Source organism: Trematomus bernacchii, unplaced genomic scaffold (assembly GCF_902827165.1).
Source record: "Trematomus bernacchii unplaced genomic scaffold, fTreBer1.1, whole genome shotgun sequence".
Lineage (NCBI taxonomy): Eukaryota > Metazoa > Chordata > Actinopteri > Perciformes > Nototheniidae > Trematomus > Trematomus bernacchii.
Window position 1 is genome coordinate 1629458 of NW_022987571.1, and position 15873 is coordinate 1645330.

At 40.6% G+C, this 15873-nt stretch overlaps 1 protein-coding gene across 1 annotated transcript in view; it reads left to right on the top strand.

Moving 5' to 3' along the window:
• The first annotated feature begins 3967 nt into the window (after nt 1–3967).
• Nucleotides 3968–15873, top strand: part of si:ch211-57n23.4 (immunoglobulin superfamily DCC subclass member 3) — a 28706-nt gene continuing 16800 nt past the window's right edge. The window contains exons 1-5 of the mRNA XM_034126216.1: nt 3968–4322; nt 8278–8422; nt 9044–9174; nt 10100–10237; nt 10346–10504. Coding sequence (XP_033982107.1) covers nt 3968–4322; nt 8278–8422; nt 9044–9174; nt 10100–10237; nt 10346–10504 — 928 coding nt within the window. The remainder of the gene's footprint in view (nt 4323–8277; nt 8423–9043; nt 9175–10099; nt 10238–10345; nt 10505–15873) is intronic.

Here is a 15873-nt window from a genome sequence, read left to right on the forward strand (position 1 = left end):
GATTGGCTTTTGGAGCCAACATTAAGTAGCCACTTAACAAACTGCAGTTTTGACTCCGTTTGTTCAACGTGTATAAAAAAAGTTTTTCAGGAAGAAGGTTTAAAATAAGGCCCATAAAGGTTTTACACCAAAATGTAGATAATTTAACACTAAAAATAGAAAAAAGTCTTTAAAACCCCTACTATTTGGAAACCAATTTTCTCCACAGTAGTTTCGTTGAGTTGTTGAAAAAGTAAATGAATAGTTCAAGCTGCCCTAATGCCTATGCCTGTAATCTATTTAAAACTGCAATGTGGGACACAGAAATAAGCTAGTGAGATAGTGATTAGACATTGAACTTGGCATATGACAAAATGACCAAAAGGCCTGGGTAAGCCCGCTACAGCCTAACCCTAACCCTAACCCTAACCCTAACCCTAACCCTAAGCCACTACAATAGTTTGAGAGTTTCACTCCCATGAGGAGGACAAAGGATGAAGATCAAGGCCAGATCACAGCTTGCCCTGCCTACATTTTCCCACCTTCCCATCCTTAACTTAATATTTCTTATTTCCATTCTTGTCATTCCTAGCTAAAATCTATTTAGCCCTCCAAATGTGCCTTTGAAAGCGAGGGAGAGAGCGGGCAGAGGAAAATAACTTAGTGCAAGGATCTCAGGACTCCCTTCACTTTCTCTGTCTCTTGTTAATGGGGGGTGGGCAGAAATCTGTGAACTTCATTCCAGCTGAACAATAGCAGTGGAGGCTGGGAGAGTCACTCAGGCTGGACACAGACTGCCACCCCCCCCCCCACCCTCATCTGCAAATCCATCCTCCTCACCTCTGACTCATGACCCCTGAGGGGGAGGGGGGTTCCAAACACAGGGTGCAAGTGTGGGGGGTTGCTGGTCATCCCCCACACTTAAATAAATCTCATTATGGTACCAGCCATCTATATTGAAAATAGTGCACTCTCAACGCTGTGCTCTTAACCCACCTCATAGAGTCCGTTTGTGGGAACTAGAAAAGGCAACATTTAACTAGTCTGAAGTGCCTCAAGGTTGTTTTCTAACATCCTTCATATATATATGTATATGCAAATGGTTATACATCCTTATGTTGCTTCATGTCTTGGATTTCTCTGATACACTGAAAAAACTGAAACGTTGACTTTAATTAAATGTTTTATGTCAACAAATTTCACATGAATGTATTAGGATAGTTGAAAGCAATAATATTAAGTTCAAGTTTAACTTAATATTATACATGGACGTAAAACATTGAATTAAAGTCAACGTTCAAGTTGTTTCAGTGTAGCACATCTTGAGTTGTGATTTCTTTTACAAGACAATATCTAAACAAAAAGCAATATAAACTTTATTATCAAGCAGTTGATCCTGCAGTGAGTTCTCAACCTGCGACTGACATGTAGAATGGGGGTTGATCAATAAGAAGAAAACAGAGACAGATATGAAATGGTCATCTTAATTTTATAGAGCAATGCCTTTAAATAGTCGACTATGACATAACCTTGTTTAAATACTAGGCTCTGCTCGGCCTCACAGGTTGCAACACCCTGTTTCCAACAGAACGCAATGCAAGTTCCCCCGTGGGAGTCCTGAATTTCATTACCAGGCCTGAGGGATGGGAGGCTCAGTGGGGGGATTATATCAGCCCAGAACCAGCATCCTCTCTGCTGCTGGCTGCATCTGCTGGTCTCTCATTGGGAATAAGGCAGATGCTCAAATCTAAATGTCAGGACGATGGCAAAGATCATGAAGGGGGGGGGGCAGTTCTGCTGTATGTCCAAGCTGTGTGGAAGGCTGTGTTTTATAAGTGAAAAGGCATACAACAATGTCATGTTAAAATGTGTGACTTTGTGGTAATGGTATGTCACATCAGTCCATACCCCTCATTGTGTTTAGCCAACAGGAAGAGGTTATGTTAAATGTAACTAATGTGGAAGATATTTTAGCAGTTCTAACAAAGAACAAAAAGTCACATTTTCCTCACACTCTGGCATTTAAGATGTCTTTCTTTATGGAAATTGTTTTGGTCCAACTTGTCCAAGTTTGGAGATACCATTGAAACATAACATTTAAAAAAACGTAACAGTGGCATCTGTTTCTAGAATCAGTGTCCTTGATACTGCCTTTTATAATCAGTGACAGGACTCTGGAAAGTCATGTTCTGTTGAAATATGTTATGTAATATCTCGTTGTAAAGCCTGTTGTGTTCGTGTAGAGGTTGAAATCCCAGAGACAGAGTTTTCTGCTGCTTTTTCAAACTTGGTGGTATCTGCATTTTCACCACTAAACTAAGTGAGACTCGTTTTTTTTTATTTTGAAGAAAGATTTAAAATCAATGATAAAATAAATGTGTACTGATTTGTTCATTGTTTCAGAGTGAAAAGGGCTATCACTAGAAACAGACATGCAGGGGCCAAGTTCAGCTGCAAGTCTGTGTGTGAGAACAATAAGTGTTGTGAGACAGCTCATGTTGAGTGGACCGGCCGGGGATAAACAGATGCAGAACTCCAGGGTGACATTGATTAGGAGTTGTGCAGGTTCAAGTGCAACGGCCATTGTCACTGTCTTACAGCTGGGAAGGAAAGCGGCTTTATCAAGGGCTCGCTTTGCATATGAGGACATTACCACCAAAAAAGAAAGACGTAGACTGCAAATGTCACCAAGGTCACACAGGGGAGGGGACAAGGGTGAGGCAGAGGGCTCCGGTGGCATGGGAAAGTCACCTCGGAGATGGATCTGAAAGGATGGGAGAGGCGGGGGGGTGGAGGGATGCATTAGAAGGGGCAGATGGTGCCCTTGGGTGCATGGTGGCTGACGGGAGTTTTTACAGAGGTTGCTGTGGGTGAGGTGCAAATCAGCATAGTCACAACACTATTGTCACACTCGGCCCCGCTTCAATAAGGGTCTCCTAACTTGACCCTGGCCAGTGTTCTCCCCCCACTCGGGTATTGTTGTTGCCCTCTCTGGCTGGTTGGCTCTCTGGCATCCAGCCTCTATTGTGGCTCGCCTTTCCTAAAGCAGTTCAGGCCGCAAAACCAAGTGCACCATCAATCAGTGAGATCGCTCCCGGTGTAGAGTGAGGGTTTTCAAGCAGTTTAGATGGGTTTCTCTGGGGCTCGGTGTCCGACAGAGAAGCCCCCTCTTGTGCTATTGTCTCTGGAACCATAAGATGATTGTGCGTTTGGGATGAAAGATAGGTACAATTTCCCGTTAGCGACCAAATCCTCCCAACGCCTTTAAACAAATCCGTCCTGCAGTTAGAAGATTCTGTTCCAGGAACAACTCATTCTGTGTTAGAGCAGAAAGTTATACTGTTCTCAAAGACTGGTTTCTTCAGCTGTGGATTCAACAAGTTTGTGCAGTTCAGATTTATTTGCAAAAAACAGCCAATGCAACAAGTGTAGAGCTTAATGCTGTGTTACTGCAAGTATGCAGAGACTCCTGGGTCTATACTTTAAGTGAACTAAAGTTGATCCATGACAACATCTACAGTACACACATTAGCAATGTTTTTAACTAGCTAGCAACACGTTTGTTGTATAGTTGTGTGTGTTTGTAGGACAAATAGGTTATACTGTTAGTGATCTCAAGATACACAGAAAAAACTGAAATATTAACTTGAATTAAATGTATAATGTCAACAGATTACACATAATTGTATTAGGTTAGTTGAAAGCATAAATACAACGTTTAAATAAAAAGTAATTGGTTCAACTTAATATTATTGCTATCAACTACCCTAATAATAAAGTAATCTGTTGAAATAATACATTTAATTAAAGTCAACGTTTCAATTTTTAAATGTTTTTCAATTCTAAGAGATGAATGTCTTGGTCTTTAATGCGCCTTCCTTCACTTCCCTAAGGTTCCGGAAGGTTTAAAGGGAGTATGAGCCTGATTACATTTGTGGGTTTGAATATTACTCTGGATTCTGGACTCTGGATGGTCAAGTAAGCAGACATGTATCATTCAGTGTCTCCCTCTCTGATGATTCTTCTCCCCCCCTCAGATGTGTGTCTGGCCTCAGAGCTGTCCTTCCTGCTGGAGCCCAGCGATGTGATCGCAGTGAGGGACCGCCCGCTCCTGCTGGACTGTGGGGTGACGGGCGAGGAGCCCATCATGGTGACGTGGCGAAAAAACGGGGTTCCTTTCCCCGCCAGCCAGCGGGTCCAGGTGCTGGCCAATGGCACGCTGTTCATCCAGAGCTTCCAGAAACGCAGAGAGGGAAGCGACGCGGACATGGGCGAGTACGAGTGCGCCGCTCAGAACCGCTACGGCATGATCGTCAGCCGCAAGGCCAAGGTCCACTTGGCATGTAAGTGTTTGATGCTGCAACCCAGCAAGTGAATGTTACATTCTGAATTTAGATTCATATTTCATTTTACACAACATGTTCTTGACCAGCAATTGTTTTTTGCAATGTTGTTGCAATGACAGTAACCATTCAAATCACATTCCCAGGCTAGCTATTAAATGAAGAGAACCTGAGAAGAAAAGTGTCAGGACCTCGACACAAACTGATGAACCCAAATGCACGACCCAGAGACAAAGTCTTGAATATATAAAAAAAGTCTATTTATTATCACAGTTCAGGTAATCCCTCTTAACAGAGTAGGTGGTGGAAATAACAAAAGGAGCTCACAATTAGGAAAAAACTAGGCGTAACAAAAAGAGGACTTAATAAAAACTTAAGCCTAACAAAATAAACAAAATAACAAAACCTGTCAAGAGAGAAAGCGATCCTTTCTGAGTTGAGGCTTGGCACGACCATTCGGAGAAACAAACAAGACGAACTGACACAGGACAGGGGAGAGACAGGACTATTTAAACATGAGGGGAGTGGGAACAGGTGGAAACAATCAGGGGCGGGGCAGACACTGATGATGGTGGGAAAAACACACAAGGGGAGGAAGAAACAGGGCCTGAAATGAAAGACAAGAGGTAAGTACAAAATAAAACAGGAAATGACAGACAAAATACATAAACATGACTAACACATTTGATGAGACACAACAAAAAGGCAGCTACATTTAGCCGGTTTGCACATTCTTTTCTGGTTAATACGCACATAGTTGTGCCTATTTCAGTATTTCTTCATAGTCTCTGTCTCAGACACAGTACACATTCCTCGGGACATCTTTGGAGTTTTAGTAGTCATTTACAATAGACTTCGAAGCAGCCAGTCAGCCACCAGGTGATCACAATACTGATACTGATCCAAAAGTGACACACCACTGCTGGTGCTGTGGGGTTGCTTGAGTTTTCAGTGAGCCTGAGGATGCTCTGAAATGTAGGGTTTCCCACTAATGTCCAGTCCACCACAACCAAATGTGTTCTGCAACACCACTGACATACACGAGCACACAGGTACGCAGTTATAATAATGATCAGATTTATATAGCGCCTTTCATGAAATCCAAAGACGCTTTACAATAGGAAGAGGCGGCTAAAAGGAAAAACAGTCACACAACAGGGACGAGTAAATAACAGTAACAGTACACCCTGTTACAATGTCCCTCTGTGTTAAACACAAGGTGACATACATAGCTGAAGGGATAGATAAGCTTCACAAACCAGCCTACATACAAACACCTCTGGATACAAAATGTGTTTCTATGGGCATCCCCCTGCAGCACAAATGCTCTGATTAATAAATGTTAATGTTATAAATAAACCACAGAGCTTTCTTGGGGGTGATGGTAGGGACGCTATGGCTATTCTAGGGGGAGCTTAAGTACCCCCAAGCCCCTCCCTGGCCTATGGCCCAAAGGGATCTTCCCATAATAGTGACCTTCACTACAGTGATGTAACAGTCATTGATCACTCTCTAGTCCTGCTAACTTGAACATCACACCGTCCTTGCTTTATTGAGGGTTCTTGTTTTATGGATGCAGGATAGGAGGTGGATTGTATTTATTAAATAACCAAAAAGACAATTCCTGACGTATTTTAATATACAAATACCTTCATTCACCACGAGCCGAACCCTAAAGCAGGGGGGATGTCCCACAGATAGTCGCCGCATGTTGCCTTTTTCCTGTCAAAACATCCAATAGTCCTTGTTATAAATGATGCTTCACATGGTGCACACCTCTGCATCATACTTAGAAACCAAAGCCCCCCCCAGGCTCTTTAATCCTTTGTTGTCAGAGGAACAGGCGCCTGGTTACAAACCCCTCAGCAAACATACCAGCTCTCATTATAAAAAACTATAAATTACACTGACCAGCACATGTAGATCTACATTACTGTACTCGCCTACATGTGCTCAACACACACACACACACACACACACACACACACACACACACACACACACACACACACACACACACACACACACACACACACACACACACACACACACACACACACACACGCACACACACATTTGAATACTTTATTTGGTTCCACAAATTATATTACATAAGACAGGGAATCAAATATATCAGGGCTAAGCAGCACAGAACACTTAGGGGAACACATAGCATCTCCTTCTCCACACGGCTAAGCAGCAGCCTTAAGGGAACACATAGCATCTCCTTCTCCACACGGCTAAGCAGCCAATAATAGCTGAAACAGAGCAATATTTGGCAATTTGTTTGGCTTTTCTCTTTGACATTCCAGCAATTCTCAGACCAATCATGGTGCATTTATATAGGCAAGGCAAGGCAAGGCAAGTTTGTTTATATAGCACCTTTCAACACAAGGCAATTCAAAGTGCTTTACAAAAATGGAAGACATTAAGAAAATGGCATTTAAAATCAGTCATTAAAAAGAAAAGATAATAAAATAAACATTAAAAGAAAAAATACATGGATAAAAGTTACAGTGCAGTTTAAGATGTGAATAGTTCAATTAAAAGCAGCGGCAAAAAGAAAAGTCTTCAGCCTGGATATACATGGCCAAGACTTCTGAATATGACTATGCTATATCTACACTTGTACCCAAAGCTGGTTATCACATCGAGCAGTGGTTGGTATTTGACACACACACACACACACACACACACACACACACACACACACACACACACACACACACACACACACACACGCACACACACACACACACACACACACACACACACACACACACACACACACACACACACACACACACACCTGCACTGCATACAACCTTGTGCTTCCTACTCCCTTCAATCACACCATAAAACCAGGGGTTTATGGTTAATCCTGTAGAATTATGGGTATCTTGAGGTGGTCTTACTTCAATGCAATAAGTTGCCATGGTGCTGCTGTCTCATTTGCAGAACACTCCTCTATTGTACACACCTTATTGATTAAGGCCAGCAGGTCATTAGAAACCTTGTGTGTGTGTGTGTGTGTGTGTGTGTGTGTGTGTGTGTGTGTGTGTGTGTGTGTGTGTGTGTGTGTGTGTGTGTGTGTGTGTGTGTGTGTGTGTGTGTGTGTGTGTGTGTGTGTGTGGTTCTCTATGTACTGAAGGGTCACAGGGTAGAAGAAAACATATATATTCTTAAAGTGTGCATGCAGAATGCTACATGAGCTCTGACTCATCCTCTTAAGCTACATAAGACCAGGGTTGGGAGGGTTACTTTAAAAATGTAAACCGTTACAGTAACTAGTTACATGTCCAAAGATGTATCAAAATATAAAGTAATGTAACCTGATTACTTTCAGTTACTTTTGGATAACCTCAATATCGAATGCAAGATAAAAAAAAATAACAATTAGATGTTTTTAGCTTTATGCAACAATGTAACCTTAGAAAAGAAGAAACCAAGATATTTCATATCGGAAATGTAGTAACAGTAATAGTTTACACATGCTGTTTAAGCTTAATACATTCATCGAAAGCATAGACGGTATTTTTGTTTAATACATCCACCTGGTGTCCACCTACTGCATGTATTTAAAAGAAAGAAGAATTTAAGTAGCCTAAATATAAACCATAAAGAACATTCTTTCAGGAAGTCTATGTATAACATATCCATCTTCATTTTAAAATGTATTGTAACGCTGTAATCCTGCTAGCAATCTCTATTTTTGAAATATGTAACAGTAATCTGATAACTATGTTTGTATCCTGATTACATCTTCTCGTTACATGTAATCTGTTTCCCCCGTTAACCTGCATTATAGACATTACACTAAAGATATAAACCGTGTTTATGGGAGAACTAAGGGTAATCACGAGTGGTCAACCCCTCTGAATTGATAGTATGCCCTGTCAATGTTTCTACAGTATCCAGGCTCATTAGACTGATGTGTGTGTGTTTTGCCCTGCAGCTCTTCCCAAGTTCCACACCCACCCTCTGTCCATGTCTGTGGACGATGGAGGCGTAGCTCGCTTCCAGTGTCAGATCAACGGGGTTCCTGAGGCCAACATCAGCTGGGAGAGGGGCCGAGAGGGCCTCAACACCACCGACAACAGGTAGAACAATACACACCTGCACCACAGTGTGGGAAGACAGCTGCTGCTTCTACTGCTACTGTACACACTCAAATACAACTAGGCCAAAGACAAGAACCGACATTTACAAGATTACAATCACTGATACGTTAAGTTTAAGACCTTTTATTGTACATTATATGGCATAAAACTCTACTTTTAAGGTTAGGATTGAATGGTGCATGAAGGATTTCAAACCTTATTAAATAGTGGGAACCTTTATCTCCAATTTGATTGGACATGGTTGGTAATTATGGTCTGTTTATTCATATAATTTCTCAGGGGTTAGTGTTAAACCTACAATCTTTGAACATGTCAACATGTATCATAAAGTACATATATACGAATTAGGGCGGGGCAAACCATCACGAAACTCTAGGAAACAACCAAGACAGAAAGTGAAACAAGACATGACACAAAGAGAGTGTTGTGCAACTAAATCAGGGAACACAAAAAGCAAGATCAAGACAACACTGTGCTGTAACAGGTGTCTTGTGTGTTACATTGTGTTACACCACATTAGTTTATTCAAGTACAAAACATACATAACTATACAAATGTGTTTCCTGTGCCTCACCTGCCTGCCCACCTCTCCCTACACAGATACACTCTCCTGCCCATGGGTGTTCTTCAGGTGTCAGGCGTGAGGCAGCAGGATGCCGGAGTGTTCCGCTGTGTTGCCACCAACATAGCTAACACCCGCTACAGCCACGAGGCCATGCTCAACATCACTGGTGGGTGGACACACATGAAGTGATATACTTGTTAAGTTAAGAATTTGTGGAGTGACCAAGGATAAAGAGTTCTATTCCCTCTGGCTAGTACTTGTAAGGATATATTTAACATTTCTATGTACATATAAATGGAGTTATCTTCACTTAAGGGATAATATAAGGTTAGCTCTTCTCCAGGAACCAGTCTCAATCACAGCCAGAGCCCATACAGTGTTCCCATAGAGTTTACTTCCTGTCTGTCTTCTTCTGCTGTTCCCTTTAGTGTTTACTTCCTGTCTGTCTTCTTCTGCTGTTCCCTTTAGTGTTGACTTCCTGTCTGTGTTCTTCTGCTGTTCCCTTTAGTGTTTACTTCCTGTCTGTGTTCTTCTGCTTTTCCCTTTAGTGTTTACTTCCTGTCTGTCTTCTTCTGCTGTTCTTGTTAGTGTTTTCTTCCTGTCTGTCTTCTTCTGCTGTTCCCTTTAGTGTTTACTTCCTGTCTGTCTTCTTTTTGTTGTTGTCCAGCACTCTCTGTCTTTTAACCTCTTTCCACCTCTTTTTTTCTTTTTCTTTTCGTTTTCTGGGGACAGTTTAGCCATCATGAATCCAAAGTATTCCATGGTGTTTTCTGACAAAGAAAAACAAAAAAAGGTTATTTATCACAACTGACGTTAAATTGACTGAACTTTTCTGCGGATTGATATAACTGGACATAGTCCCTTGATCAGAGCGTCCTTAGCAACAGTCTATTATCGGAAAAAGAGCAATTCACTAAATATCCAAATTGACCAATCAGAATCGAGTAATAAACAGTAAAAGTACGCTGTGTAACACTGCAATAAATCTTAGAATTTCTTGCCAGTACAACTTCAGATATTCCTGTCAACAGTCAACAAAGATTCCTTAAATGAATTCTCTATATTCACTCTTTGTTTTTCCTATATTGCAGGTGGGGCTCCCCGAACCTACAAAGAGCCGTTCATCCTGTCCGGACCCCAGAATCTGACCATCACTGTCCATCAGACGGCCATCTTGGAGTGCATCGCCTCAGGAAACCCCAGGCCCATTGTTTCCTGGAGCAGGCTAGGTACCATTGGACATTTATAATAGAGTCTGTAGAGGAATATAAGGAAGATTAGGTAATAACAGCTTGTTTTAAGTTTTATTAAACAAACATCGTCGGTGTCTCCATCAGACGGGCGCTCCATCGGGGTGGAGGGGATCCAGGTCCTGGGGACGGGGAACCTGATGATCTCAGATGTTTCCCTGCAGCACTCCGGGGTGTATGTGTGTGCTGCCAATCGGCCCGGCACCAGGATGAGGCGTACTGCCCTCGGTCGACTCGTGGTACAAGGTAAGGCCATAAAGATATACTGCTTTAGTGTTCTTCTTCTAGAGCTCCTTACTAGACATCAGTACTGGCCACTGGTGTTATACTAACTCACATGCAATGCACTTTGTTAACAAGTAACTGTCTTATAGTATGGGAAATATTTGTTACCATGTCTACATCGGTTGAGGAGATTGTTGCAAAAAAATCGTTAAAGCTTTTCTATTATGGTCTTATTGTACATTCATTGTTAAAATGTCTGCTTATTTTGAAGGCTGTCTTTAAACATCCAGAATTACAAATATGATGGAAAAACTGTATAATTCAAATACCAGCTCTGACAGATTGTGGACTATTTAATTTTATTATTATTACTTTATTATTCTATTATTAAGAATATAGAAGAAGAATTACCTATTTATTTTTCAAATAGGCAACAGTACTACTTATCCAGCCAAGACTCCACCAAATGATGAGTATACTCACTCAGTCAGACGTTAGAAGAAGTATTTTTCAACTTTTGGTAAAGCTACGCTGTTTAGCCTTGTTCCCAGTGTTTGTGCTAAGCTAGGCTAAGCATGCCCTGGTGCTAGCTCTGTACTGCACACATTGAGGTGAAACATCAGCTTAGGGCATGGTGCATCTCTGCAGACACACTAAATATAAATGTATTTCATTATATATAAACATACAAATGTTTGGCTTGGGAACCAGAGGGTAGGAAGTACTCAGATGTTCTACTTTTACTTTTAGTAAAAGTACTCGTTATGCATAATGGCCCATCTGGGTTACTATTATGATTATTGATGTGTTTTTATCACAGCTGGTGAAAGTAGACTTCATTTTAATAACTTTATTTACTGCTGCTGGTTATCTTAACCTATACATATATGTCAATGTTTATTTGATAATTGACTTATATTTAAATCTAAACTAGTAAATTAAAGATGTCAACTACATGTAATGGAGTAAAATGTACAATATTGGCTTCTAAAATGTAGTGGCGTAGAAGTATATAGTATCACATTTTCACACACACGTGTGTGTGTGTGTGTGTGTGTGTGTGTGTGTGTGTGTGTGTGTGTGTGTGTGTGTGTGTGTGTTTAATGGTGGAGGTATACACACATATTGTTAGATGTCTTGTAATGCTGTTGAGGAACCTGCAACCCAAGTTTGTCATCATTGCATAACTACAACGTCAATGTCAATAAACCTTTGAAAATCTTGAAATCTTGAAAGGGATGTGAAAAATAGCCATTATATACAGTCTTTAATGAACTATTAGTAGAGAATAATGAGTAATGAATATACTTTATAGGGATCTGCAGATAAATGTTTAGTCTTCTCAAGCAGCAGCTATCAAATATCTGTCCTGATTGTTGGCACTTGACAATCACCTTTTCTGAATTTGACTCAGGTGTAACTAAAGTCTGATTTAAGGGTTGTTTATATTTCACATCATTAATCAGAATCTGCAAAGTAACTAAAATAAATGTAGTGGAGTAGAAATACCAGGTTAACCTCTGAATTGTAGTGGAGTAGAATTACAAATAAACAATGAGCTGGCATGTGGGTATATATTAATGCTGCCCATTATGGACACAAGCAATTTTCACCCATTTATTAATTATATGTTTTAAATTTGATAACAGTGTGCCAGTGTTTAATACTGGCAACTTCTAATTGTGGGAAAAACGAAAACGTTCCCAGTAGAGACGTCCCATAGAACATGTTGCGAAACACAATAGCCAGCATGTGTAGTTCTGGGGGGGGGGGGGTTGGTCCTGTTAGAGTCCAGTTTTGGATAGTCTGCCGTGGTTTCGTTCCATTTCAAAGAGCTGTTTGACGCTCGGCGTAACCTTGGCGCACTGCCACTCCAACATCCAATCCCAGAGCTTGAAGATTAATCACGGGGACTGTAGTCCCAAACGATAGCTGAGGATTATGGGTAGTGTAGTGTCTTCTGCCATCCTAAACTCCGAAATGTTTTTCGGATTTCATATCGCACTAACACCATATCCCAACGTGCATTGCGGCTAAAACATCCAATCACCGAGCTTAAACCATAGCTGAGGATCTTGGGTAATCAGTTCAGTGGCTGTGTATTGCAATGATGCTCGAAATGTCCCATATAGGCCTACGTCTGTTTCCGGTTATTTTATTTTGAAATTCAGTTCCTGACGGACGCCAAAAAAGCCAGAGATTATAGAATTAAACAAATAAATAAAAACAAGGATAATTGTGTGTTATTGTTGAGTAAATAACAGTGTGTTATGTAGAAAAGAATAACAAATTAGAAGGAAAAAAAGATTTAAAAAATACAGATTTCAGTATTCTGAGGCTCTGAGCCATTTATTTTCCTCACGGACGGCAAAAAAAGTCCGACATTATACGATTTAAAATAAAAACAATAATCGTGGCTTGATATTGAGTAAGAACATGTTTTTATGAACCACACAGCTTCCGGTCTTCCAAGACCCGACCGGACAAAAAGACGTGGTGCAGGCACGAAACATACTACCAATAGAAATACATTGCTTTTAAAATCGTTCTGTGTGACACGAAAAAAAGGGGAAAATCGTGTTGGTGAACACGAATCAATAGATTACATTTCGTGACTATAACACGAAATGCCGTGAGACTGGGTTGCATGACGAGTGTTACAATGATGAAGCTCTCATTAGCAGGAGGAATCTCTCTGGAGTGAGTTAATGTCACTGGAGGTCATCTGATCTGCAGCCAGGATTATGCTCTGTGAAAAAGCCTTAAAAGCATCATGCACTTCCTCTATCCTCTACAGGTTACTGCACACAGACACAGATGTTTATTCATCTGACATCGGTAGTTCCATGCAGATGAAGATTATATTACAAAACAAATGTAAAAACACTTTTACATTGAGCGTCTTTGTAGTTAATTAAGTGAAGGATATGAATACTTGTAGAACAATGCAATTCTACAGGCAGTCACAAGAACACTAAGGCGGTACAACGTCCATTTCACTTCCTTGTGAGAGTCAATAGCATGCAGCAAAGGCCAATATTTCCACTCATTTATGGCGCTTTTCCACTGCAGGACCTAGCACGGCTTAGTACGGTATGGTTAGGCCTTGGTAGGCCAGGCTCACTTTATGCTGCGTTTCCATTACAGTTTAGGAACTGGGGTAGTAACTAACGCAGTGTAGGCGGGGCGATCGGCTGTTCGGCGGGCGGAGCGACGCTGTGTAAAACTGCCGTGACGTCATCTTCAATGGGAACCACAAAACCAAAACATCAGCCGTTAGCTGTTAGCACTCAGAGCTCACAGCTCCTCATATATGTTCAGAAACTAGACAAAAGTTAAACAAGTACAAACCACAGTGCTGCAGTGGAAAAGCGCCATTAGACCCCAGAATGAGTCGAGCCCCAAAGGATCCTACATTTATATAATGCCCTATTAGCATCATTTTATTATACCCACTATGTTGTGTACATTTGTATACTTCAGAATGATATTTCTAATTTAGGTGCTGGCTTGTTTTCATATCTCTCCCGTATGTCCTCAGCCTGAGAGAGTCCACATGCCCAGCTGCAGTTAAAGACATGATGGTCACAGAAAGAGATCAAATATAAAGAAATCTGACAATATTTTGTTTGGTTCTGTAGTTTATACTTTGCAAACTGCTGACAAACGAATGCAGGAAAAACATTTAAATGTAGCAACAAAAAACTAAAAAACGCACTTAAAAGTGAAACTGATGCAGTAGTACTAACAATGATCTTGCTTGTTTAAAGTGTCATTACTGTTCTTGTTGTCCTTAGTTTTAATCTTTATGGTTTGTTGCACTTATTGTAAGTTATTTTGGATAAAAGCGTCAGCTAAATGTCATGTAAAAATGTAATGTGTATGAACAGCATACATGAGTAGTTCAATAAAACATTTGATAACAGTATGTTTAAACTAGGTCATGATCTGTATCATCATGTAAATGCTCTTGTTTCTCCTCCTGGACCCCTCTCGCTGTTTGGACTGCTGGTGCTGTAGGGTGCACAGATACAGGGAGTGTATTTAGTATCATTACATGATTTGAGAGAATTACAGTGGATGATCTGTACTATACCTTTAAACAATGCCTAGCAGTTGAAATCAAAACAGCTGAAGCACACTGCTTTAGATTGATTTAATCTCCACTACACAAATCAATATTCATAAAATGTAGCTTGGCCTTCATCTATCCATGTCAATGTTGCTGTTGTCAGACTCTCTGACCGGATCAATCAATACTAACCCCCTCTAATATAGAAGAAGGGAGAAGGGGCTGATCTATAATATATTCATTAATTTATTGATCAGTTTCATCAAGATACCAAACAGCTTTTGGCTTTTGTTCTGCAGTGGTGCCTCCAAAATGACATTATTAAAAGAACTGCATTAGTGAGAGCTGAGATTACATCAAGCTATAATCACCGTTAAAACTGGCTCATTTGGCTGAATACTGCTCTGTTTAAGTAAGTGTGGAGATCGTAGCTCATTCTTGATATGCAGATGATGTGATGATGTGTCTCATATAGAGCATGTTTGAGAGAAAACTTTACAATAAGGATTTGTGTGCTGGGAAGTGTGTTTAACATGTATGCACTCAGCTCAGTGTCACTTCGATTTTGTGAAATGATGCTTCTCAAAGTGCAGGAAGAAGTTGTAGTCATAGAGAAAAGGGAGATTGCTTTAATTGACATGTGTGCACTGATTGCAGAATAAGAACAGTTAGGTTTCACAAAGACTGAGAAAAACAAAGTGCTTATGTTAAATTCTACACACCATACTGTGTTGGTCCTGTTTCTTTAGACAGAATGAACCGAGAACAGATATTTCAAATGATTCTGACACAAAATGAATGCAGCATAAATGCCCTGTCTAGCAATATATATGAAAGTGTAACATAACGTATTATCCCTGTGATTCTGATCCACTCCAATATTTAAGGGCTCTTTTCTTTGGCCTACGCCCTTCCAAATGAAATGGAATGCACTCTTATTTAGTCGTGTAGTAGAAGAACAGAGAAATGTTCAAATGTATCAAACAAGTGTTTACATTTTGAAGTATTTAGAAATAGGTTTCCATAGCTTGGCCTGATGAGAAATTAGGAACGTTTCTGCTCTGCATCTGTGTTTTGTAACAACTCAAAGAATACAGCATGACGGTGCAGAGACTTTGTGCTGAGTCACAGTAAAGGTGAACTTTAGTTTCCATCTGAAGTCAAGTTCAGGGGGATCAGAAAGTGTGTGTGTGTGTGTGTGTGTGTGTGTGTGTGTGTGTGTGTGTGTGTGTGTGTGTGTGTGTGTGTGTGTGTGTGTGTGTGTGTGTGTGTGTGTGTGTGTGTCCATGGTCATGGTCAGGCCGAGGGGACAAAGAAG